This window comes from Merops nubicus, unplaced genomic scaffold (assembly GCF_000691845.1).
Source record: "Merops nubicus isolate BGI_N331 unplaced genomic scaffold, ASM69184v1 scaffold72, whole genome shotgun sequence".
Classification (NCBI taxonomy): Eukaryota; Metazoa; Chordata; class Aves; order Coraciiformes; family Meropidae; genus Merops; species Merops nubicus.
In genome coordinates, this window is record NW_008591309.1 from 8,937 (window position 1) to 36,816 (window position 27,880).

At 36.4% G+C, this 27,880-nt stretch overlaps 1 protein-coding gene across 1 annotated transcript; it reads right to left on the reverse strand.

The window, feature by feature from the left end:
* Positions 1-1,003: 1,003 nt before the first annotated feature.
* MRPS9 (mitochondrial ribosomal protein S9) lies at positions 1,004-27,746 on the reverse strand (the record flags this gene model as incomplete). Its single annotated transcript, XM_008950196.1, has 10 exons — positions 1,004-1,095; positions 2,312-2,481; positions 3,326-3,434; positions 4,958-5,126; positions 7,752-7,827; positions 10,555-10,637; positions 17,086-17,165; positions 19,473-19,503; positions 19,599-19,661; positions 27,567-27,746. Coding segments are annotated over 10 exons (1,053 nt in total), but the record flags the coding sequence as incomplete, so codon positions are not given.
* Positions 27,747-27,880: the final 134 nt, after the last annotated feature.

The following is a 27,880-nucleotide window of genomic DNA, read 5'->3' on the forward strand; positions in this document are numbered from 1 at the left end:
TTCCTGCAGGAAAGATGAAAGATATGCTCCTCCTTGGAAGCTGTGTTTGACCTCTGTCCCAGGAAGGAAGCTGGCAGTAAACCAGAACCTTGCGCTTTTGGGTGAGTGCTGTAACTACTAATCTATTTTGGAAGGCTATAATTATAGACAGGAGGTGGGCAGCACTGTCATCACCTCCTGCTTCTGATTTTAAAAAAGAAAAGTTATGACTGTATTTGGCAAAGAGTCCAATGCTATCTTTATGCATTAGCCATATTCGGCACATGCCTCCTTCATCAGGCCCCTTGAGATTTAAGGGGTGGAGAAGAGTATTCTAAAAGATTAACTTCAGCTTAATCCCTCCAGCTCTTTCTGCATTTGGAAGAAGAAGAGAAAAACTCCTCCAGAGGGTGATTCAGAGCACCTAAATTTAGGTGCTTGCTCTGAATCACTCCCTTCTTAACCTAGGCAGGCATCCTGGAGACAACTGATTCCACAGGCAAAGGTTATCCTCTGTGAGCTCCTCTCTCAACATCCCCTCAATTGTCAGCACCATTCTCACTCGTTTCTCAATTCCACCATAGCTTAGGTGGGAAGCTGTCACTTACCCTCTATTATCTGTGAGGCAAAAAGGGAGGCACGTCAAAGTTGTCCAAATACCTGGTTAAGAGCTGCCTAATTCCAGAATTTAGTCAAGTCTTTAAACAAATAGACTAATTTTTAAAAGTTATACTCCACCAACAGTTCCCTAAATCATTACAGACTTCAGTGGAGCTAAGATGCAAAGCTGCCACTCAAACTATTTCAGATTTAGCGTTTGGGCAAATCACACCAGAATTTTCCAGAATTTTAAATAAGTGTAAAGAAAGTTGTTCCTTGCTTTTTAAACAGCGAAAACAAAGTAGTTACAATGGGAAAAAAAAGAAGGTCTTTATTACTAAACATATTTATACAATAGCTTTAAAACATAATTCAGTATGCTCTGAAATTCTGGGAGTATTCTGTTGTTCTGAAGTACTCGGACTTAGCGCTTTTTCCAGGTGAATTTCCTTCTGGCTCCCTCTTGACCAGGCTTTTTTCGTTCCCTCACACGTGGGTCATATGTGAGTAGCCCAGCTGCAAAACACAGATAAGCACCCTTTTTTTACTGTTATTAGTTAACATTACAGATATACTACATGTCTGGGATTCAGGACAGCCAATAAGTTCATATATGAATTGTAACGTCTAGAAGGATAAGGGTTCAGTGTAAAATACACTGAAAGGAATTTAATCAGATCCTCTAACATTTTAACCTTTCTTTAGTAGCTTGTTTCACATTTAGAACTTGCTTCACATTTTACTTTACAAGCCACTAAAAAAAATCTCACACTGGTTTCTATTGCTTAAGCTTCTGGGGCAATGGTGTTCAATTTTTTTTTGATTTTGCACTAGCAGTAAAAATATTTTTTATCATGCACTCCCCAATACATGTGTGTTTATTCATTTATACATTCTATACACTAGTGAAATGTCAGTTTACAGGGGTATTCCTAGCAAGCTGTAATTGTCAGTACTGAGAAACTATAATCAAAGGAAATTTGGTGCAGATACTAGGCAAGAAGACAGTTTTACTTCCACAGATGGCAAGAGAGCAAGAATCAAAGCTGCTGTGCCAGTAATACAGGTAGACATTCTCCCTACTAGTCCACAAAGAACACAGTGAAAAGCTCACTGTTCTTAATTCTGTATTTGCTGAAACAGCAGGGCATCTAATCACTGAGAAGCACCAAATACTGCAGTTATACAATTAAGTTTTACCTTATCCTACCAAACTTGCAAACTAAATAAAGCAAGAGAGGACTGAAGTTCCTTCAGCCTGGCTCGTTGTGTGTAGTGTTTATGCTCACGACTGTCCCTTCAAAGCTAACCCTCTAGTGTCTAAGTTCTAGAGTAAAATGTTTTTAAATGTAAACAAAACGTGACTAGCCAAGCAAAACAACACCCAACCTTAGTGCCTTACAGCTCACTAATGCCTGTCCTAGATTTGTTAGTGAATATACACTCATGCTTTGTGATTCTGTGCCAAGGCAATACAAGCTGGTTCACAGACCTATGAGAGGTCATGAACAAACGGAAAAAATGCTCAAGTCGTCCAAAAGGTACACAAAGTATGTTAGAAAACCAGTGAAAACTACTTATGAATAAATTCTGATCCCTTTTATACAGTATACAAGGTTTCACTGGGTTTATTTACTCAGATTTGCACTACCTGATCCTTAATTATACTTGTATTAATTCCATTGATTGCCAGAAACACTTGAAGAAACCTTAAAACAATTTAAATTCCTACCTTGCCTCATGGATTCCACTTCCTTTTCTGTGACAAAACTCCTTAAGGCTCTTGCAGAGGCTAAACGTATTGCTCCAGCCTGTGCAGATCTCCCTCCACCAGAGACTGTGCAAACCATATCATGTTTTCCAATTCTGTCAAGAAACTGGAAAGGGAACAACAACTGTTCTCTAAAAATAAAAAATCATAATAATAAAAAATCAAACATGTACACATACTTAATATCATAGTACATACAAAACTACAGTTAACTTTCAGGCAGAGATCCAGAAATGGATTTATATCTCTAATTTCCTACTGATATCAGCTGAACAAATGGGAAATCAGCAGCTAGGAGCATATGCAGACTGCCAACAGTAAGTATTTCAAGTTCAGTTTTACAATTACTTTTGTTTCACTAATCATCTATAGCTGCCAAGCACTGTCAGCTCTGGATATTAAAATGCAGCAATCTCTCACTCTATTCTTGAGCTCAGAAAGCACAAAATAAAAATCACATAAAGGATAGGAAAATCCTTATGTCAGTCCTATGGGAAGCCTCCTCTATCTCTGACTGTGGACATCCTCCAAAATCTGAAGCTTTACATATAAGTGTCTCACCTCTTTTGCTTTGACTAAGTTTCTGTATGCCAGCATAATTACACATGCATATAATGTGCACATCTCTCAGGAGACACTTAAAGACATTATTTATTATTTCTTTATTTTCAAAATAAACTGCTAGCCCTTTCTAAAGAATTTGAACTAAGCAAATAGCCTGCATTTCTGGTTTTTGCATCCCTTTAGACAGAGACAAGAAACACAGAGCAAGGCTTACCCATCAGTTCTTACACTACTGACTCCTGCAAATTAGGAGGAAAAGCAAGACCCATTTTCATAAAGCAGAGAGTTATACAGACACAAGAACACAGCATCCACTCTGTGGAAGGCAGCAGCAAAATATAATCGCACGGCATAATTTTTGGAGGGATAATTTAAGTGCAGTAAGAATACAGCATTTCCTAGTGCTCTCACCTGTCCTGCAGCACTGGGAAGTAATGTAGACTGTCTATTCCATTCACTGTGATTTTTCCAGTCCCATTGTCATAAACCACTGCAGTAGCTCTTGCAGTTTTTCTTTTGCCTTAAAGAAATTAAAACCAATCTGTTATGAGGCTTCACCACTCTACAGAACTTCAAGTGCCCAAGAAATGAAGCAAATCTCACCACTTCATACAGTACCAGCTGTTTCTTTTTGGAGCAGAAGAAAAAGAAGAGAGGAAAAAAAAAGAGAGGGAAATAAATACAATGAACACCTTTCAATATATTGTAATCAGTGTTGATTAAGTATGTGTGGGGGTAAATAATGTGTTGGGAGAAGGTCAAAGTAACACTTTACCTCCTGTAATTTCAGTAGAACAGGACACCTGCTTGACCTGGTGACGCCACAATACACAAAAATCAACCAGTTTGTTGAATGCCTACATTTACCATAAATACAATTTCTAGTATCATTAAAATACTTTATAAATCATACCAAGGTACAGAAGTATAAGAATATTCCAATGGAAAAGGTCAATACTTCAATAAGCAATGCCTGTGCATCACTTAGTATAGTTTCCTCAAAAATCACTACTGACAGTTAGTTCTCTCCAAGTGCATTAGCTTCAAGGTAAACCATGAACTCCCTGTGCTGAACCCTGAGACCAATCTTCTCTAACACAAAGGAAGCAACCATTCTGATAAAGGAATTATGAAACAAATTCATCAATTTTTCTTGATTTAGGAGGGTAGTGGGACAGAAACAAGATTATCCTTGATCTTACAAAATGTGCTGGCTGCTCTTAAATAACATAAGCTGCATGCTTATAAATATCAGTACCTACTGTGTTGAAGACACTATTGAAAACCATTGTGGCTTGAATTCCAGTTTGGAGCTCTCACACCTCCTTGTTGTCACATCTTATGGAAGCCAACCCAGCTAGAACAGTTCTCTAGCCATTTCCCCCTCAAATTCTTTGTGACCTTTGTTCTTATCATCATCCTCTGCTTGCTGCTTAAGGATACACATCTCTGACTAAGATCCCACTTCAATGTACAGCACATATGGCGTGTGTGCGTGTGCATCTGCTTTGTCCAGAAGTCAGACTTTCCTATCCATGTTGCTATTACGTTATTTTTTTAGGTAATCACTCATATATATCATATCATTCTTCCACCGTGTATCCCTCCACTGCAAACGTAAGCAGCCTGTGTTTAGAAGATGCAGAGACCTCCATGGCCTTTCTCTAACATCCCCTCAGTCTCAGTAGCAATGACTGATTCCTGTCTCTGTGCCATGAAGCTCGCTGTGGTTCATCCACTTGTTTAAAAAACTTAGGCATTCCTTCTTTGCATTTTCCTGCTGCCTGTAAATATCCAGATGCCTTGCTATTTATTCTTTGCATCTCTGAAACTCTCCTTTGCTGGACTGCCTGGCAAAGTCATGACAAAGGTGACTTGGTGGTCTAAACATGTCAACTTTGATACTAAGCAACAGCACTGTTACATCCAGGGAATTCTCAATGAAGTGGTGAAGCGACACATTCAGCAGCGTTGTACACACTGTAAAGAAAGCAGCATTGAGAGGGAAAACTGCCTCATTACCAAGCAACTTGAAGCCATTACCTTCACCAGTGCTGAAGGCCACTCCTCGCTCATCATACTTCAAGGGCTCGATAACCACCTTCTGTAATTGTGCAGGAACTTCTCGGGTAAACCTCTGCACGTGCTGCTCCTCCGCGTCCCCACACGGCAACGCCGCCAGCTTCTGTAACAGCTGAATAAACCTGGAATACTGTGGACAACAAGACTCCATTAAAGGATGCAAGTGTAACTGCATTTGCTAAAACTTTCTATTTTTATATAATTGATCTTTCCTACTTCACTTTTATTGATGATTTCTGACTAGATGACACTTTTGCACCTACATGCTGATTTAAGAGCGGCATGCAGATGCATCATTTTCTGTGTGACTAAAGATACCTAGTTCTTTCTTCAGGCAACAATGAAACTAATTCAAAGCATAACCAACTCTTTTGTAATACAGGGTTATTGTATTAGAATGAAGTTCATCTCCCTTTTCAAAAGAAAACATTGAGAGAGGCCTTCATTCTTTCATTATTGTTTTATTAAAATGGCAAAAGGAAACGATTTTCACCTCATTTTCAGTAAGTCAGCATGTTCATTGACTTGGAAATAATTTTATTTCACTAAACTGAACCTCTTAAATGATTATATTTCATAATATATACAGGAAATACCTATCTATCTATCTTTGGCTGTTCAAGCTGAGTTACTTTAATGTTTATGATTTCCTTTAAAACCGAACAATCAAGCTATTTAAAAATTCAAGAGATACTTGACTTAAAGGGCAACCTCTCGAAATAAATTATCCTTTGCTACTGTGTGGTTCTCCTTCCCCCTTACGCCCCCCTCCAAAGTTCTTCAACATGTGATTAAAGAGTAAACACCACTGTGTTAACCCATTTGTGTGAAAAGCTGGGATGTCCTGTTACGAAGTGTCACTGGCAGGAGCCCTAGACAGCTATCACCTAAAATGGACTTTTCATAGAGATATCATAACCTTATTTTTGAAGTTTTCTTAACACTCAAGGTGTTATTAAAAATCATTTTTATTTCTCTGTTAGCAGAGCCTTCTGCACAAAATAAATACCTTTCTTGTAACTTAGCAATAGCCCCTAGAACTCTGACATCACTATAGAGCTACTTCTAATGATACAGTACCACCCAAGATGTGTGCTAAAGCCTCTGAAAAGCAGATACACAAAAATGTTAAAATGATAGAGGCTATAGGAGAAAGCTGCCAACAGTTTTGCACAATGCAAAGGGGGAAAAAAACCACCAATAGCTCTGATTTTGTTTAATAATGCAAACACTGCAGTAAATTTTGTCGCAATGGCAAACCCAAGGATTTGGGTAGGTAAGACTGGCAGCTCACACCAAGACAGTTCAAATACAACATTTGCTCCTACAGGCTGAGGCTTTGTGGTTTTATGTGCCAGAGGCCAGTTTGTAAAAGGGGTTGGTTGGGGTTTTTTTGGAGTTTTTTTTTTACTTCACTGCAGTCTACTTTTACAGATACAAAGTGTACAAAAACAAGCACTGAACGGCAGCAAGCTGTTGGGTTGTACAACTAGACCCATTGCTGGCACTCTGAAAGGGAAACCAGCCATTCCAAATGCAGGAGCTACTGAAAACACTGAACTGCTTCTGCTTCTGCTGTGAGTAAGATAGATGAAAACTCCTGGGTATATCAAGGTAGAGAATTTACAGCAGTGATTTCTAACTTATGCGTACAACCACAGTCTGCTCGAGACCTTTTCACATTGCCTGTAGACCAGGAAGCCACCACATTACTGCTCTGGACAACAGAACTGAGCAAAGGGCATGTCTGCTGCTGCTAGACTATTTTTGCAAATGATGCTGTCCACAGGACAGAAGAGATTGAAGAACATTTTTTCTAGGTGAGAAAATACTTGGGATGCTGAAACTGTTCAATTCTCTGGTACTATCCTATTTGAGTTCAGGCTTCTGCAAGAAAACTAAAGCTGTCCACACAGACTGAGCCTGCTGTTACAACATCTAATGCTATTTAGGGGACTGCAGCAAAAAGCTCCAAGGGAGAAAAGTGTGCAACTATCAGGACAGTCTTATTCCCAGATATACATGTAAAGAAAGACTCCGTATCTAGCCAGTGATACGGCTCCAAGATACAGAGGAAACTGCAAAACTCTGCTCTCTCCCACCACATTCATACCAGGGAGAATCCAACAACTGATGCATCTGTATCAGGCCAGAGATCTGTGTAGCTTTGTAACTTGTTTCTGGTATTTGATTCTGTAGCTAAATCACTAAGAAAAGGACTCTTTTATCAGCCTTCTCTGTGATTTTGCTATCATTATCATGTCCCTCTTAAGATTAAGAAATAGAAATCCTATGCAGATTTACCATGACACAAACCCATCATGTTTCCCATCCTGAACCTTCACCCCTTCTCTACAATAAGCAACAGAGGTCTAGCCCTGTCCCTTTTTCATCTGTAACAAGAATAAATGACTATTTATTTCTATTACAAAATGTTAATTGCTCCATTCCTGACTACAAGGAATAAATGCTCTAAGCCTCTCAATGCTACCAGGAGAAAAAGTAAAGTATGTTAGTAACAATGGAAAACCTGTAACAGTTCTGTACTGTGCTAGATAAAAACTAGCAGCACAGGCCACTTTTCAAGACAACATGAATGTGACAGTGCTGTGAGCATATACAAACTTTGAGAATGAGGAAAATTCTTTTGAAGAGCACCTGTTTCTATGTAGTATGTTTTCAGTATCCAAAAAAGCACCCAGAGTCTGTATTTTTAAGACAAGCCTTTTTAAGATTCAAAAGATTAATTACTTACATCATCATCTGACACTTTTTCTAACAACATTTCTTCCAATTCAATCTTAGTCAGCCATCTGCTGCCAGCCAGGTTTCTGTTTAAAATATCACATATAGTCTCCTTTTAATTAACCATGCAGTTAGAGTTACATCACAAAGGACCACACATACAGTCAGTCTTCATTCAGAAATACATTTTCCATTACAAATGGATACAGATCACATTCCTATAGTAAACATGAGAAGGCCTACATTGATTTTAAAGGATCTGCCTTTTGAAAGGAATGGTAACTTCATGTATTGAATTAATGATGTGACAATTACAAGTATCAGTTATGCATTATTCATATTATTGAAGCCTGAGATTGAGCTATAGCAATACTCTAACAGTAAGCCATCTTCCCCACAACTTAGGACTTACTTCTAAAAGCCTGCTGCTATGAAAAAAATTGGTTTAAAAGCACCAAAGAACAAAAAGGCAGAACATTAAAATCAAACTCAAAAGTAACAATTTTGCCTCTGCTCATTCCTTTTCTGATCAATATAAAAATCTCCAGAAGCAGTAAGCACAGCCCAAGTACTAATGCAGCAGTGACACACTATATTCTATCTGCTGTGTAACCTTGACCTTCTCAGCACAGGAACTGCACTGGTAAGAGCAAAGCAGAATTTTCTAAGAAAACAGCCTCATAATACAGAGATACTAACAAAGAAAATCCAATGCTTGAAATAAATCTTAGTGAAATACATATGATACAAAGTGATTGACTAAACAGTGCCACCATAAATATACATGTCAATGTTATCAGGCAAATTTAAGGTAAAGCTGTAACTAGTTTTTTACCTTTTATGTTTTTTTTTTTTTTAGAAACAATCTTAATTAATGTTTTCAGCAGCATTAAAGAAGCTGTGATTCAGAAAAGCACTCCTTCTGAAGGTGATTTTAAGTAGTACTTCTTCTTAAGTATGGATTTTAATGCTTTTCTGAGTCAAGGCATGAGAAATGTTTATTTTGAAACAATGCTGGTTTTAGCAGTAATTTTAAAAAGCTTCCAAACCTGACAGGCTCAAGTATACACTTACACTTACATATTGCTACTTTCAATCAAATCAGTTAAATGTTTTTACACATGAAAACCTATAAACTTAAAGCAGTTCAAGATCACATCCTAACCCTACAGTTAATATTACAGAATGCATCCACAATACATTATTTCCTGGGGGGGAAAAAACCCAACCACAAAAAACAAACCCACAAACAAAAAACCCAACCCTTCCCACCCACCACCCTCTGCCTACACTTCAGAGATAAATTATCCAGGGTAATCTCAGAGGAAGTACTATACCCAGTGTGGAAAATAAGTCTCAAAAATCCTTTCAATTCTCTGAGCTTTTACAAACCTAACAGGCAAAAAACCTTTCAACTCTGGTAGCTTTAGATCGTTTTTCACTTCAGTAAATCCACTGGCTGGGCTCTGTAAGGAGTTAGGTTATTTTTCAGCAGCATACACCAAAAAAACATAAATTAATTTCTTCTCTTGTCTGCTCAGAAGCTAACATGAATCTATGATAAAAGATTCTGTGGGTCATAGGACACTATTTATATCATGAAGAAACACAAACTCCTGTTATTTAAGAAACTGAAATAATCTCAGCAAATTAATTCTTTCTCTTACCATTACATAAATAACAAATGGCTGAAATTAAGAAATGACAAACCAACATGATGTGCAACTGGAACAGCACATAAATCTGGCTAGAAAATATACAGCAAGAATAAAGATAAAACTAGGACAGTGAAAATAACTATACAGAAGAGCAGTAAATGCCAAAATCAAAACCTCTTAGGGATATCCATTTCTTTTAAAGCCTTGCTTCATTTAATATCCTAGTACATCATAAAGTCTTGCAAACGAATCTCAAAATAGAAAATCAAGGATACAGTCTAAGAGAAGCAAACAGTTCATGAAGCAGATACTCATTTCAAAGACAATCCTGACTGTATGCACTAAGAAACTAACAACTGTAGCATCTCCCACAGCTTCTGGTTGACCCCTATCTGTTTGCCCAGTGGCTAGCTAGCTGAAGAGCCTGCAGTGCATACCAGAGGCATTAAAGAGGAAAAGGGAAGAGAAACTAAATTAAATTACTAATAATGGTGATATTTAAACAAATCCAACCAAATAAACTTTTCTAAAATGACTATAGTTTTTGAGGACCTAGCTGTTCAAAGCCATTAGAAGGAAACCAGTGAAATATGTATTTTGATACTCTTCATGTTCATTATTGGTAAGTAAAAACATTCAGGAACTGTAATTAATGAAAGACTACTAAAGAGCAAAGCTTTAAGCCTTAGGATTTTTCCAACAGATAACCAACTTTTTTTGAATTTTAAAAGGCCTTGTTTTCTTATAAAGAGTTTATCTCCTCCTTCAAAAACCTTTAATAAACATATAATAGAAAACTTCACATCCAGGATTCTTATGTTTCTGCATACCCTCTACTTATGTTCAAATCACACTTCAGAACGTATACATGGGAGAAAATATTGAAAAGCACAGGGAGAGATTAAAAAGCAATAGAAATACCAGGGTTTCCCTCATTTTAGCAGTGAGAAGTGAGCACTCCACACGTACATACTACCAATGAGACTTTTCAACCTGAAATTACTATACAAATACTAGACAAGGAATAGGGAAAAAGTCTGAAAATGTCTTTGTGGAATAAAAAGCAGGTAGGGTGTGGAACTACAAGAACTGCCAAAACAACAGACTAAAGCATTTTAAGAAAACTAGTATCACTGTATTCAACCAGAAGCTTACTTTTTTTCCTTTGGAGAAGGGAGGTCTTCAGTAGCCAGTTGGTCTTGATATTTCTGAGCATTCAGCAATTTTTCATACGTTTCCTACAATGTACACAAATAAAAGTAATTAAATGCATTTTTCCATGTAATACATAAATATTATTTAAAACATGTTCATGTGCTTTTACTCTCCAAACACTTCAAATGCAGACATCAGAAAACAAGCAGAGTTCTGACAACTAAAAATATAGGAAATTAAATCTAACCCAACATTTATGGTGTATATAATAATTTTTTTATATACAGTTCAAAGTTACTATGTTGAATTCTGCTATTTTTCTTCAAGAGTGTTTGATACATCCATTATATAAATATGGTTGCCTTCCTATATATAGTTGAGATTTTTTTTTACAAGCATCTGTAAGAAAGTATCTCCAAAACATACTGCTCAATAATTTCATCATTTCATCCACATTTTAGTTCAAGATTGTAAAAAATTTCATTAGTTAGATTTTTGTACATTTCGAGCGTCAACTTTATTAGTGGTCTTTATCAGTCAGAACTTCCTCTTACCAAAGCATGTCTACAGGGACACACAAAGTTGTAAGTTTACCATAATCAGAATTTGTTCTTTCAAACATTACAGACATATTTACTCTGAATTTCCAGTATTCTTTAAAACATTTCTCTTGAAATTCTTAGCTATGCTATATTTCCAAACAATGCTGTGACAGTAATTTATCACTTCAGAAAAATAAAAGGAAAAAATATTCCAAAAATGTCACACTGAAAATATTACAGATGAAACATGTTCTTAGTGAAGTATTTTCAGGATTTTTTTCATTTCAGAAACTATGAGAGACTACTTGGTTCCCAAATAAAACATCTGATATTCTGAATTACAAAAGTGATTCAAAACACAAGTTAAATAGGAGTATTTGGAGAAATAATTACATGCTATATTGAAACAACCAGGATTGTTGTACTACAAAGGATTATATGCCAAATAATTTACTTGAATTAACAGTGGAAATAGAAAGCTTATAATCACTTTAATACACTTTATTAATGAGTTTTAGCCAATACTAGGGAGAAACTAGTGTAAATTAGTGGGGACAAAGGACAGTAGTTGCTTGTTTTTTCTTTTTTTCTCCCATAACTTAGGAAAATAAGTAAAAGAAGAAATGAGACAGGTCTGTACTGTTAGAAATTAACCAATGAAGTATTAGTTCTTAACATAATACTCAGATTTACAACAGGATGCAGTGAAATACCTCCAACAGTTTACATTTAAAAAAAAAAGCCAAAACAAAACAAAAACTTGCTTAGTTATCAAAACCTATTGTTCAAGCTGATTTATCCACTAATATAAAAATACATGAGTGTATGAGCTAAGAACAGATTGTTATTTGAGCTGGACTCAAAAGCATTTAAATGGGGACAATTCACTGAAGTCTTGAGGCAGGTCACTGGTGACATTTTTAACACCAGAGTGGAACAGAAGTATTTGGGGAATAAATCCACAGTATAAAATCATGAAGTGGAAAATTGTCCACTTTTCTTTGAGACAGCATAAGGACTCATATATTACAGTATTACTCACATATTATAGTAGTATGCCTCTCAGAAATCCTTCATTTTTTATACAGATAACTGTATATTGTAGGAACTATGAAAACTTTCCAAATTAAAAAAAAAAGTCTACTTATCTGCAAATACAGGGAACATCATATAAAAAAAGCACAACAGATCATATTTTCAAATATTTCCAAACCTCACAAATGCATCTGTAGATCCCCCAGAAAACAAGATACTACTTTGAGCAAGATTCATATCACCCTAATAATCTCAATGGCTCCATTCAAAGCTATTGGGCTGCAAGAATTACTGACTACACATTAAAAGCACAAGCATGGTTTGGGTTAGAGGGCATGGGTGTGCCTGACACCAAACAAATTTTAGGCATCTGTAGTCAGACATGAAAAAGAATCAGTATGGGAGCTTCTGCTCTGGTCTGTGAAAGGAGGCAAGAGAAGGGGAAGGGGGGGCTGTGCCTGCCCCTCAGCTATATGGGGGTTGCTCAGTTGGAACAGGCTTGGAGACTCCTGTGAGCTCCATGACCTTCTGGGTTTGGAAGGAGTCAAACCAGGCATGAAGAAGATATTTTGGTGTTAGATGATCAGAAGACATACTGGGTGTCTAGGTCTTCAAATGTGTAAGGCGGTTTTTCGCTTCAGTGCTAGGCTCTCAGCTTACCTCTTGCCTTCATAAGGCAGAGTGTCACCTTCCCACCCAGCAAAAGCAGCCTCCAGTCTGCCCCCTCAGTTGGTGTTATACAATCAGAAGACATACTGGGTGTCTAGGTTTTACAAATGTGTAAGGAGGTTTTTCACTTCAGTGCTAGGCTTTCAGCTTACCTATTGCCTTCATAAGGCAGAGTGTCACCTTCCCACCCAGCAAAAGCAGCCTCCAGTCTGCCCCCTCAGAAACACCCATCATCTTCATGGCACTGACATACACATTTATGTATTGGGATGATCAGTAAAAAAACACTCATGAACCAGGAGCTCAAGAAAAACACAACTGTATCACACTTCTTTCAAAAAGGACAAGGGGAGGAACTCACAGTTGCTACCTTAGGACAGACTGACTAAAATCCAAATTGTTTCCAAAGAGCAATTCAAGGATTTAAAGGTAACAAGACACCTCAGTTTAAAGGAAGACTCAAAGATTTTGTTCATCATATTCAGAAGCCACTGATAAACAGAGGCAAATAAATGAGACATGGGTTGCCACCCATTAGTTTTTAGCCTCAGAAATTCATTCTTACAACAACCAAGCAAGCTTTACAACAGCTAGAACAGTAAGATTTTTCTCCCTAAGTATACTTAAAGAACACCAACACTCAACAGCCTGTTTAAGTTCTAAGAATGTGCACTTCTAAGAATTAAAATGGTCTCTTTAAACCGCTCTGGTTAAATTACAGTAATCATGTCCATTCATACAAAGAAATCTTCACACAGGAGATAAAGTCAAGAAACATTAAAAAGTAGGATTTGAAAATACTTCCAAACCAGAAGAGAAATGGTAAATATAATTTCTTGCATATTTCTGGCAATGAAAGCGGACTTGTATCTCTTAAGAAATAAAATTTTGGTCTGAAGTATTACAAAAAAAAAAAATCTATGCATGTATTTAATCTCTGTATAGAGATGAAGTCAACAGACTGAAAGAGCCACTCGTATGTGAAGTAAAGTACGTGGATGAGCCTTTGCAAAACCAGGAATCACGTGAAATGCCCAATAATTTATCTGACAAATCTTCACTCCCCAACGGCTGAAGAAAGCTTCTGAAGGCACACTTGCTTTTTCAAAGCTGGCAGGTGAAGATTTTACTAATCACTTCAGGATTCAATAGTCCAATTCATGAATGTACACATCTGTGTGTCTTGTAAACTCAGCTATTACACAATCAAAATAGCTGATTTTACAAGATTGGCTACATACTGGAACGCTTCCATTTCTAATAGAGAGATCAAATTTCCCATCTCCACAAGGATGCTCCCTTAAAATTAAAAAAAAAACCAACAAACAAAACAAAACCCACCACATTATTATTTTACCCTACATAAAAAACTTTAAGAAATTTGCAAATGGAAGCCTAAGAGGAGAAATTTTTATGGAGAAAAAAAAATTTCAACATTTTTGTTAAAATATGTTGCAGAGCCCACATTTTATATCACAGATTTCATTTTTCTTTTTTATGACAGTTTTGACTTCAGTATATACCTTGGGGTTTTTTGGGGTTTGTTTTTTTAGAACTCAAAATGCTCTATTGTTAAAGCATTTACCTCTGATCTACTGATATTTCTAAAAGAAAAAAAAAAGTACAAGAAGCACAATTACATCAATTACATAAAATTACTATTTTCCTAGACAGAATGGTATGAAGAAACCATATCCTCTCATTCTGCACATTAAAAACCATGTGTTCCTCTAAAAAATTTTAAGTTAAATGATGATCAAATATACTATCAAACACTTGTGAAGTGGTATTTCATGTAATAAAGTTTCTTTTGTGTAACAGAAGAAAAATAAATTGCCCTTTTCTCTGTAGCTAAACTTTATTCAACAGGCAGAACAAAGGCAACAATGGAGTATAAAGAAAGTATCCTTTATGAAAGTTCATTTAGTATTCACATCATAGCAACTTATCTATTTGTGGTTATAATACGAATATACACAATTTTTAGTAAGTGGACAGTATTTTTTTAGCATTAACTAAAATAATGCTGTAACAGTTATATTACTAGCCATTAAGAAAATTCAAGTTCAACATGAGTCTATGCAGTAATTAATGGCATACAAGTTTAAGCAAAACACTATGTTTATCCAATTTATTAAGACTTAATGTACCAATTTAAAGGACATCCTCAAATGGGATGGATTACTTACACCAGGCTGCATTAACATACAACTCTTTTTTTCCTAATGAAATTAATTAGCTTTGAAACTTTAAAAAAAATCATTTTCCCTAAATACACATCAGTCTAATAAGAGGTTAAAACAACATTGGAATTTCATGCAGATTTCAGCTTTCATTTGGTTGACTAAAAGAACCCTGATAAACCTCACTTATAGGATTCAGGTTTACAGAAGCCTAACGAAAATATTCAGACACAGTCCAAGAACAGACAAGTATCCTACACTAATGAAAAATGCATCTGTCAGACCCATTTGTTTGAAGGTGGTTGTCACACTGTTAGAAACAAGACGCTCACTATCCTTTTAGTGATTTCCAAGTCAAGCTTGCATACTCTTTCTAACCACTAGGAAGAGCTAAAAATAAACTTGTAAAATTTGTAATTTCTTCATTATGATGGAATGCAACAAAACATCTTGCCCTTGGGTTGCTCCGTTTCAGCCAAAACAAATGCAAATGGCTTGTCAGATGACAGCTGTTTGATAAGGCTCCTCTACAAGACCTGCATGCTTTACTTTTTTCCGTGAAACTTGGGATGAAAGGCAGAAGGCAGGAAGAGAATTAATGTAGCATACAGTCTAAAGGCAATGCTACAACCGTGATTAAGTAGAAAAGTTAAAAGGCACAGATTTTCCACAGCCTCGCTGCGTGCAACCCATCCGTGTAACAAGTTGACAGGCCTAGCGCGTCAGCTCCATCATCCCCTCCGACAGCTAAAGCGCAGCTCCCCAGCCCTTTTCAGGGAAAATTTGCCTCTGCACCATGAAGCGTTGTACATTATTTCTTAGCACTGCAGGGGGCTCGAGTCCATATGGAACCTTCACAAATATTACCACAGATCAAACCAGCGGCGTTTCGAGGCAGATTTGACATACCTATTTAAATGAACAGCAGGGGTCCTCGGCCTGCCTCGGGCTGCGCAGGAGAAAACCTCTGTGGAAAGCCTGTGCTGCAGCTCCATTACTCAGCAAAGACACACTCTGCATTTATCATTCATTTCATTTCTGCCAGGGCAAGAAGCTCATTTGCCCAAGGTCAACAACAGAAAAAAAAAAAAAGGAACAGGGAGGTGTTTTTTTTTTTCTCCCAAAGAAATAAATGTACCTGACAAGTGGGGATTTTTGTCCTTTGGGTACGCAGAACGCAAATAAATATCAGATAATTCCAATAAAAACACTACATTCAGTAAAGCTGTGCACTGAAATTTGATAATTTTTTTTTTTCTTGACAACAGACTAACCATAAAACGAACTTTAAGACTAAGCAGGAAACTAAATCTGACATGACTGTCCAATTAAATATTGCTGCATACATTATTAATGCTTTTTGTCTTCTGTAAGTACACAAAAGAAACACACACATCTTTCTACAAACTCCTCTAAAGAAGCAGATCATGCTTGTGCCACTGATAGTCACAGATATGAAACACCTCTTCATAATCCATGTTAAGACTCACGGCCTAGAGATACTCTATTAGATACAGCTTTTTTCATAAAGGTAAACAGATGCAGATCCTTTACTACTGGAACCATCCTAATCAGAAAAAGCCTTAAGTTTGCATGAATGGAACAGTCTTAGAAAAATCAATTAAGCAGTTTAAATGCAAATTTTCTACACACTAAATGTCAGCATAAATAACATTTCCTATAACTTTGCCCTTCAAGAGGGGAAAAAAACCCTCTATTTTTTATTCTATAATGAATTTTCTGAGAACTAGCCTTTTTTTGTATTATGTATTCTCCACTACTAACCTTATGCTACTAACCAGACACGGCCTACAGGAAAGTGTTTGGACTATTCACACCCAATTCATAGTTAGAATTGTAAAATAAACCCAAAAATTAAAGCAAGAACTATTATATAGTCTATTCTCTTAAATGTGACAGAAAAGTGTCCCTAGTAATGGATATTGTGACACGAAAACATGCACTGCATTTAGCTTCTGTGGTGATATTATGGCCTACTGTGAAGACATGAGTAAACCGAGAAGCTTCTGATACACACCTCTAGAATAACATGTATTCGAGTGGTAGCTAATGTTATTTAATATAGATTATAACATACTTACATGCATTAATGAATAATATGACTGCTTGCCAGTATAAAAGAGAAAGTGAAATGGTCGGCCATCTTCTCCCCACTGGATTTCTAATGAAAAGCAAGATTAGACATGAAAGCAATATACACTCACTAAAAGAAAACCCTTGCATTTAACTGCAGTTATAAATTTATTTCATAATACTGATTACCTTCTTAAATAGCAGAGAACAAAGACATTTTACAGGTGCTCAACCTGTCTGGAGATCCAATGATTTAGATTACAATGTTAAAAAAACAATCTCCATCTCCAATTGTAACAAATCATTTAATATAATATTTCTAAATATTGTTTAACACAAAGGAATCCCTCATGTACATCTTAAATAAACTTTCAAAGACTCAGTAGTTGGTATTACAGATAGAAATATCAGTTTTATGATAGGAAGAAACACATATTAAGAGAATTGAAATCTACATAATGATTGTGAAAAATGAAAGATTTATGAAAAGCTTTGGGAAACTAACCCAGAGCAAATTTTTTATTACATCTAAACTAAACTAAGTATTCATACAATTGTCTTTTGTGGGCAACGCAACAGTATTCAGAACTTGAGTGACTTTAGGATTTGTTCACATTGACACATCTGGGATATTTAAATACAAAGACCTATGCTATAGTTTATATAAATTAGTTCAGTAAGAAAACACACTTCAACATAATTCAGCACATCTACTTTACTCCATTAATTTAAAAAAACCCACATTATTTAAGGATAATTATATTTCAATTTTGGAAAAAAACAAACTTAAATATAACATGACAAAGATTTTCTCATTTTCTTTTTATGACTAATAAAAACACACAAAAAAAACCCCAACACCCTAAACTGAAAGCTTTTTACATATTGAACTGTAAAGAGATTCCCAGCCATTTCATCCAGCAAAGTTCCAATGAAGTTATCTATAAGCTACAGACAAAGATAAGACTCCCAAGAACCTGTCTGATAAGTAGGATGTGTAATGCATTGGAACATGAAGACATAATACAGCAGAAGTTGAATGTAAAGATGCAAAACTTGGTATAACAGAAGTAACATAGGGGCTTTTACCCACATACTACTACCAGAATGTGTGAATTTCCATCTACACAGCTGTGAAGGTGTATTTTGTTGCAATTATGTTGAAAAGTATAAATTTATAGTTTTTATACTTGAAAGTTATTGAAGACATAATGCCCAGAGAAGACAAAAATGCCTTAAAAGATATACTCATTGAAAGTGTTGTTTCCAGATATAGATACAAAGATAGGCATTTATCCTGATTAGTTCTTACACTCCTCAGGACACAACAAGCTTTTCAAAGAATTCTTTAGCCTTAAAGGCATATACAAGAGTAGCTTAGTTCTGCCACAAAACACGGCTTGAATTTTGAAATTGCATAATGATTAACTCTCTCCCACCCTTTCACTTTCTATTTTTTACTTCACAATTCTGTGAACTTAAAAAAATAACACATGACATTACTTGAAAGCTGAAATTCCAAAATTTCAGATAGTTTAGACAGCCTTCTAAAAGACACAGAAAGCCCCAAAAACATCATGCATCAATTAATGTCAGGAACAGAAAAAGGAAAGACGAAGGATGGAAAATAGGAAGATTTCACTGATAATCAGAAGCATTCACCTGGGACTTGACAGCTTAGAGAATTTACAGTTTCACACCCATGCTGCTAGTTCATAATGTGAGTCAATAGAGAACAACAAGTTTTGACATACCTTTTAAATACAGTATGTAAAATTATTTTGGCTTTTTCAGTGAAGTTCTCACAGACCAACTGACCAACATACTGGCATATCACTGACAACTGGGATTTCATACAGTGTCTCAGGAGCAAGACCAAAAAGTGCAGAGTTAGGACTTTCAGGTCCTGACTCCTGAGAGTTTCCACTCTCCTTATTCTCTCAACTGGCAATTTCAAAGCTGTAATTTTTCAGCTTTTAGAGCAATGAAGTTACCAAGAAAACTTTTAAGTTTAAAATAGTATTAATGAATATTTTATGGCTGTGATAGACAGCTCTGACAAAAAGCTACTGAATTCAACAAAAGGTTTTCCCATGACTTCAACAGATTCTGCACGTCATCCTACCTATTGTTTATTTTTAAACAATGAAAAACATTTATCTATAATCAGTGAACATGATGCCTGAAAAGACCACTGGTATTCCAGAATCCAGCAGTACTTTTTATCCTGAAAACTTGAATTTACTTTTACTGCTTTTTTAGGCTTTTACTGCTGTCTTAGCACTTACTAGGAACAAGGGGGAGGGGAAGTAAAACTGTGAAAATGAAGCATTCTACATATCCAAAACTTCTAATACTTGGAAATATTTTCTTTTTGAAAAGTATGAACACTTACTCCTCTGCTCTGGAAAAATTTCTCTAGGATGCTGTAAATAAACAAACAAACAAATATCAGCAAAAGGAAAAAGTTACTTAAAATATCATGCTACAGTTATTCAGAAATGCAAGAAAAAAATCCTACCTTCATTATGGGCCTGGCATGTTTGTCAAATAAGCCAGAAGGAAAGAGATAGGCAATAGCTCTCTGAAAACAAAAAGAGAGATTATATATGTCATTTTTTTTCACCAAAGCATCATCAAAACTTTTCAGAGATACCTTCTTGTACAGAAAAATAGCCTAATATTTGTACAGTAGGAAACCAAATCCATAAGAAAGAGTGCCATGTGCTGTGCTGAAAAGCAGATCATTTCCTCAGGAAGCCTCAGGTAAAGCAAAACCTCATTCTGAAGGCTGTACTCTCTCAGAATGAGTGAGCTTTTTTCTGCTAAGTTTAGTTTTTACTGTACACATCTACCATAACTTACCAGAACTACTCAAGTCCAAAGACCACCCTTACACACAGTAATTTTCCCCTAAAATTTCAAGTCCTGTGACTTCCAGAGTCTAGTGTACTGACAGACCAAGCATGGAAATGTTATTTAAAGCAACTGGGGAAAGCAAAGTTTTACACATTTAGAATCCTAGTTTTTACAGATGTAGTTTCCTCAAGCCTAAAAGCAACGTTTGTTGTGGCAGTAGAAGAGATTTTACATAGCATAAAATAAGCATTTTATTGATCACTGCATTTGGAAACAACTGTGAATCACTACAGTCTTTACTGAACTTGAACTAATTGCTCAGAGAAGAAAGATTCTCAAATGCCATCTTTCTTCTCCTTCAATACCTAAGGGTTTGCAAAGACAAATCAGAAAAATACATTACACACTTATTGTTCACCACTCTTTTCACTAAGTACAAGTTACATCATTTGCTTTTACTTGAGCAATATCTGTCACTATTTATGTAATGTATGAAGTCAGTATTATTTTTTATCTCCAACAAATAAAAGGAGGTATACCAATACTCCAAATCATTCTAGGAAAGTGCAAGACAAAGCCCCTTACAAGGTTAATTTAAGCCCAGTGACATGCATTGCTGTTCAACTTCATCTTACTCTCCCTCTTCAATGTAACTAAAACAATCTAAAAAAATATGCATTTATGGGAGCTGTTGATTTCCATTTGTTCTTAAAAATAAAACAGAAAAACCTAGCCATCAAACCCCCCCTAGATGTAGAGGTCTGGCAAGCATGGCCAGCTTCAGAGAGCTGGTAGGAGAGCTTAAGATAGAAATGTTGTGCTTGTATAGTAACAGAGACTAACTGAACAAATCCTTCTGGCAGTGGTCTCGTTTATATTTCCACTAGACAGTAGAGCAAAGTAGAATTACAATAAAATCAGAGTTTAAAAATCTTCTCTTAAGAAGAATGAGCCTTTGTTGGGTAGGCTACCTTAGGGCTATTACTTGCTGAGAATTTTTTTCCATGGACATGGAGTGGCTTGTTAGTGCTTCAACCGATTTAATATGCATGGAGTGTAAAAAGACCTAACCTATTACTTTCATTAATCCCCTACTGGCATTCTGAACAGAAATTTTGAGAATTCTGAAGCAAACAAAAGGCTTAACTTGATTTTATGAAATGGTAATTTTGTTTCTCTTAGTGACTACTGTATTCCCATTTGTTAGTCAATGGGCATTTTATGCATACACACAGTAGGTGAACACCTATTTATGAACAAATGGGGATTAATTATGATGACAATAGAAATCTGCTGTGAGCCAAATGATGTTAAACAAACACATTATATAATATATTAAAAGAATTTATTACAGGATACTGAGACTGACTGTGTGTGTACTTAAGACAGTCTTTATACAAGCATTTCCAGAATCTCAATCAAAACAGTTACTGTAACTATGACACGTTAATAAATGCCCAATGTAACAACTGAACATTTATAATGAAGACTGGCTGCCATCTGAGACCTTCTACTTCTAGAAAGTTTATTTTATATTGCTTGAGTGTATACTCATGTCTTTCACACAACAGCATAAACAAACTCTGCATTAAGAAATCCTAATATCTCCTTTCAGCTCTCTACACAACACACAGCCAAAGGATAACTGCTCACTTTACAAGTTCACTTTGTTGTTGTTCGGAACGGGAATGAGATAAAGTCTTCCTGCACTTTCCCCTTTTGTGGAAATGTAATCAAGCATAGGCTATCTGTCCTTACATCCTGTTAGGAACTACCCTGGGATGCAACAGACTCCAGTTCAGGTTGATTCAGAAGTTTCTTCTTCATTTTAAATAGCTGTGTGCTCAGACTGTACTTTAGCAACTACTTACCAAGTCAGTCTGCCTCTCAGGAGCTTGCTTTATTGAAGCTGATTTTGTCTATGCAAATACTCCAGTTTTGTGGAAAAAAGAGTATTTCAGAAAAACTGTAATTCTCAACACTCATGTACTAGGAATAAAATAAGATGGTGGATCAAGCTTAGGAATGACATCAGAATTAGTGTCTCCAAACTGTAGCTGGAGCATAAAAATAACCATGAAATATTTTCCTGAAAACTTTTGAAGATGTCTTCAGATTTGGAACACAGGTTTCATTTCAGGAATCTCCATGTCTCCAGTCAAAACTCTGTAAAGATTTAACTGCACGTTCTGCATTTTCCTTAACATACAAAAAGCAGGTGAATGAACCTCTTAAAACTTTATAATCAAGGTTTAAATGTTAGCAGTAAAGTTCTAAAGAAACCTTTTAGATTTATAACTGCAGTTTTACATTCCAGGACTAGCTTTAGCTTAAGAGGCATGGCCCATACCCCTCTTCTAGTGCTTCATTTGACTTGAACTCTAGATGAAAAAGGAAATGTTGTGCTGAATATGACCAAGAACTACTTCCTTCAGGCCATCATCACAGCTACAGAAGATTCATTCACTCCACTCTAGCCTCCAGAGATTCTGGGCTGTTATTTCACCATTCTGTTTGTAAAATGACAGTTACCATTGTCTTTGGAAATAAAATAAAACTGTCTAAAAAAGAAACATCCATCATTATCTTCAGCAGAAGCATGATTAAGAATCCTAGTACCTAGTAACACAATGGTGTTTCCAAGAAGAATTACATAAGCCACTGGGAAAAGGTAGAATGGGTACAGCCTGCTTCTGCTATGAGTTACTCAAAAAAATTTTAGCTATTTCCTTCCAGGATTTTAAAGCATTGGGTTTTAACTCTAATGTTGATCCACACAGGAGAAAAAAAAATAGCCAGTAGTCACACCTTTAAAAATAGCAGATCATAATGTTACTAACAAGTTTATTTATATTAGGAATTTCTTCAACTACACTGGTAAACTTAACATTCCTGTAGCAAACCAAAAGGAATCTTGTTGCATCATCACTTGAGGGACCAGATGATTCAATATACTGCTCACAGGACCACATTTGCAGCTCCAAGTTTGAATTCAGGCCAGATCGAGCACTGAGAACAAGTTTCCACCCTATTAAAAAAACCACAACAACTGGCAGTCCTTCCAACATGCAAACTAATTCATTAAATAACCTGTCCAGCACTGCATGGGGCATGTTGTGCAAATGCAGTATACCTGCCATGCTCTCATTTTCCCTTCTTCTGATCCTCCTTCCTTTCCTATCTATCTAGAAGCCAAATGCTTTGCTTGCTGACTAACTCTGAATCAAACAAGTTCAGCTGGGTCAGTAAGGGTTACTTTTTTTTTTAATACATTGAGAAATTAAGAGTTTGGTTTTCCAGTTCAAATGGAATTGACTGAGTCATATTAGGATCGAGGAAGGAGACTGAGACAGTTCAGTCCTTAAATCATCTGTAAGTAGGAGAGGTTTGGCAGGGCAAACTCATCTTGCCCTTGTCTTCCCATACTTTTGTTGAATCTAAGACTGAAACACAAAACATTCCACTAATTTTTATTGCCCAAATTGCATACAAAGATAATTATCTAAGTAACATCCACAGAGGAAAGGTTTTTTAAAAAACAAGAAGAAAAATAGTAATTTAAAAAAAAATTTAAAAGCCCTCCACCCTGGAGTCCCCTTGCAGCAACATCCTTTTAGGTAGAGGGCTCAAGAATCAAACTCAGGCTTTTTTAAATAGATACAAAGCTTTAACCATCAAAACACTGAGGTGAGAAGTGACACTTTATTCTTTAAAGGTTTCCAGCATCCAAAATCCAGAATATTTGGGGTAGGATCAGGAAAGAATGAAACAAAAGTAGGATGTGAAATCTTAACTGTGAAATAGGTTTTTTTATTTAACGTGGCGGAAAACTAACACACAACAACAAAAAAAAAAAACCAAAAAAACCAAACCACAACAGTGACTAACCTAAGTTTACCTTGTAAACCAAAATCCTCTTCTAACAACTAACTATTAAAATTCATTTAAATCACCTCAATCATTTGTAACTGTATCTAAAACTGAATTCTAGCTTGGAAAGAAAAATTTCAAGTTCACAGTGATATAATTTTAACCTCATCACTCAGGGGAAAAAAAAAATAGCCATTAGCATTACAGGAGAAAAGCCCACACTTTTAATATGATATTATTTTTATACTAATCATTTACAAAACAGAAATTAATGTCTTGTCCAGTGCTTGTAGAGCAAATAAAAACCCAAAAAACCTGTTGAAAGTTACTTCTATCTTCATTTGAACTCTGCAAAACACTGAAGAGCATTAAATGGAGTAAAAAAAAAAAATTAAAAAATACAGCAATCATAAGTTCAGATGTTCTTTCAGCCAATAAAAGAATTCCAGCTTCAGCTACTTAAAAAATGATACAAAATCCAATTTTTCCCCTAAGGACAATGCTGGACAACACACTCTTCTTGCAGACAATGGAAGGTTCAGAAATGCATTTTGCTCCAAAAGACATTTCTGATGTTTCACACATCCCATTATTCACTCTATTTCTCACACCCTGCTTGCTAAAATTTAAATGTTATCTAGAAATCAGACACACTGAGCCACTTTCAAAGGCAACTGAATATAATGTATTTTTCATTAAAGAAGTCTTAATTCATTGGAAGAAACTATACCCTATGAAGTATGAGGTTTTTCCACGTTTAACATCTTCACAGTCGAGAGCACTACTGGTACTTTTGCAACAATATATATGCTGGAGAAGATAAATGTAGATTTCAGATTCAAATTATTCCATCTGCTTGGCAACAATCTATTAGGTCATCAGGCAGACAAGAGACAAATCAAAACAGGTCTCTAGCTTTTGAGTTTTACTAACTCTTACAGAAAGAACATTGCTGTATGATGAGCTCCTATCTGGGAGAGCATTTAGTGATTGCATAAAAATGAATAATAAAAATACTGGCATATAAATAGGTCATGAAGATTAAGGCGTTTTTCTTGTATTAATCTTACTTAGATTTCTGGGCTTTAAAGTGGAGTAGCACAGAACTGACAGTGGAAAATGAAGGTGGGCTGTTTACTACAACCATAAGTTTGAAGTGAAATCACAAAAGAAAAGGATTCCAGACTCAATCAGGGAAAAGCACTAGGTCAGGACTGCAATCTCTATTAATTAGGTATCCCAGCTGGGCAGTGGGTATGCAGCTGTTAACTTGATCAATGACTTACCTAAATGTCATCTCTACTGATTCGCTTATAAATTACCAGCAAGTGAGACTAATGTACAGGTGCTAATTTATTTAAACTGTTCTCTGCAGTTCTACATAGCTTTATAAACTGCATCTGGCACCTAATGTTAGCTGTCAGTTGTACTTAGACATGCCTGTCCTAACGACTCTGTTCATTAGAAATGAGCACAAATTATGAAATATTGTGAAAAATGATACATCAAATGGAATGGGCAAAGCAAATCAATTAGAAAAACTTCATAGCACACATTCACACAGAGGAGAATAAAACATCCTAGCTTCAGAGCGAGGTCTATAATACCAATTAAAAAGCAATTGGTAGACTTCTGCAGAGTTATATATCAATTTGCTGGATTTTTTTTTTCTCTCCTCCAGAAATACAGTTGTAATGCACAGCTTAACTTTTCATTCCTAAATAAAAGCATCAGTAAGAGGCAATTCTGCTTCCGCAACATCCAGAAGGATTAGCAAGTAAGTCAACTTATTTTCCTGTTTAAAACTTCACAAGGTTTAGCTTTCATTAAACTAAACCAAAAACTCCAGTGAAGGACAGAATCCTACGATGTCTGCTTCTGAAATCCACCGCACAGACCGATTAGCAGTAGGAGACATGGAGGTACATAAGCACTCATCAGGAAGAATTATTACTGTTCAAAATGTAAAGCTTGCTAATTCTCCTGCCAGTGCTTAAGCAGCTTTTATATTTTTGTAACAGAAATTTAATTATGCATAGCAGACACTATTACACACTCTAAGTATTTCCCACACCTGATGGAATATGAAGAAATCAGACATCCCACAGATACTTGGTGTCACTAAACAAAACACTACCCTTACAGCTCTGCTTCTCCCTGTTTCCAGAAATGGAGTCTTCAAAGCAGTCCCATACTTCCCACCTTCATTGCACCTGCAAAAGCTGACTTCCAGAATGAACCTGCTTTTATTAATGATGGAGCTCAGTTAATTTTGTGCAAACAATCACCGTGCTGTGGGTTCATGAAGAAGAAACCACTACTCAGACACGGTCATTTTCCATTTCTCACAGTCTTGCTGTCTGTGAGACTTCTCCCTAAACCCTATCAAGGACAGAAGCCACACTGCAGATTAATGCATGCTCCCACTGTTAACTTTTCAGCCAGAAAAACTGAACTGTTAGCATCACCCTCCTACTGTACTAACATGGGAGGTATTCTGGTGGCAAGTCTGTGTGTGAATACAAGAAAGTAACTCGGACAGATAGGAGTTCATTAAAGGTAAGAAAAAACATCTGAGAAACACAGGAAAAGGAAATTCTGTAGTCTGTACTACAGACTATAAGAAAGCAAATGGGAAGGAACAAGCTGCTATTTCTGCCTCAATGAATACTTTTACTGTTGACAGGACCTCATCTCCTCCACAAAGAGCCTACCAGGGTCTCTCCATTGGCACTTCTCTGCAGAAGAGCCAAGTGGTATCTGCGATTCTGGATGGAAGCAACTGCGCTATCACCGCATAGCTTTGGACTCGTATTTGGATATCCTATGGATTTGTGACTTGAAGTCAAGCTTCCTTCAGGGATTTTCTGATTCCTGATAAAACTAAACCACGCATACATCTCTCCTGGCACACACCACATCACTTTGTGCTCCCCAAGGGCCCTGCTGATCCGCTGTGCTGCCACAGCCACAGAAACATCGCTGCTGCCCGCAGAGCTTCGGCCGCGAGACCTCACGCAGCCTCACCTGAGAGTCAGTGTCACCAAAACACACTTCTCCTCTCTGCCTCTGAGGGCTAAGATAGAAATGACAGAGGCAAAGACCAGGTGGGACATAAAAAAATAAATCCATGCAACAAAACATTTTTCTGAGTGAAAGGGAGCATATCTACAGATGACTGTAAATGACACAGAGGAAGAGGAGGACACCCATTTGTGTCAGCTCTCAGAGGGAATGGCAATAAAATGGTCTGTTTGGAGCTACTGATAGGAGTTTAGATTCACACCTGTATGAAAATCCCTAAGTTAAACAAACCACAGTGTCAGTTGTAAAACATCCTCTACAATTTAATTTGCATTAGCAGTAACCACAGTATCACCCAAGAAAGCCTGACCTAAATATACACAGCAGGTCAAATTGTGGGTAAACATTTCAAACTGCTACATAAACCTTTACAGTGCCTCTTACAACCTTGGATCAAGGGGATTATCCATTAGTACTTTTAAAAACAACCTACTGTGCTTTAGCAAGATATGGTATACAGCTCTATATTGTGATGTCTGACCTCACATGGTAGCAGGGGTGGAAAGTCTATTCACAATCACAGCTGCAATGTTTGCAATGTATACTAGCATTCTTTCTTATTCTGACAGTTTGATTAAAATTCACAGAGAGCTGAGGGGCTCATGCTGAAGCAAAGTGCTTTCAATACCTGAAAGTCTACAGTAAATTACTTCTCCAACAGAGCAACTGTACTTACATCAATATCATCTTGGGTAAAAGTTTCTGGATCTTCTCCCATCATGTTGGCTAAATGTCTCTTTCCCAGGTTGAACTCTTCAATTTGTTTTTTAATAAATTCCTCCGTGTACTTTTCAGGTCCTGAGGCTCCTACATTTTTCCTCTGCACTGCTGTGGTGGTATAGATTAGCCTTAATGTCTAACAAAAAAAAAAGTGAGAGATTTACTTTATATTTCTGGCACAGCAAGCTCTAAATAAAATGAATAGTATAACAAGACATTCATACCTGTAACAAGATTCAACACATTATTGTGCTAAGTTAGAAAAGGCAG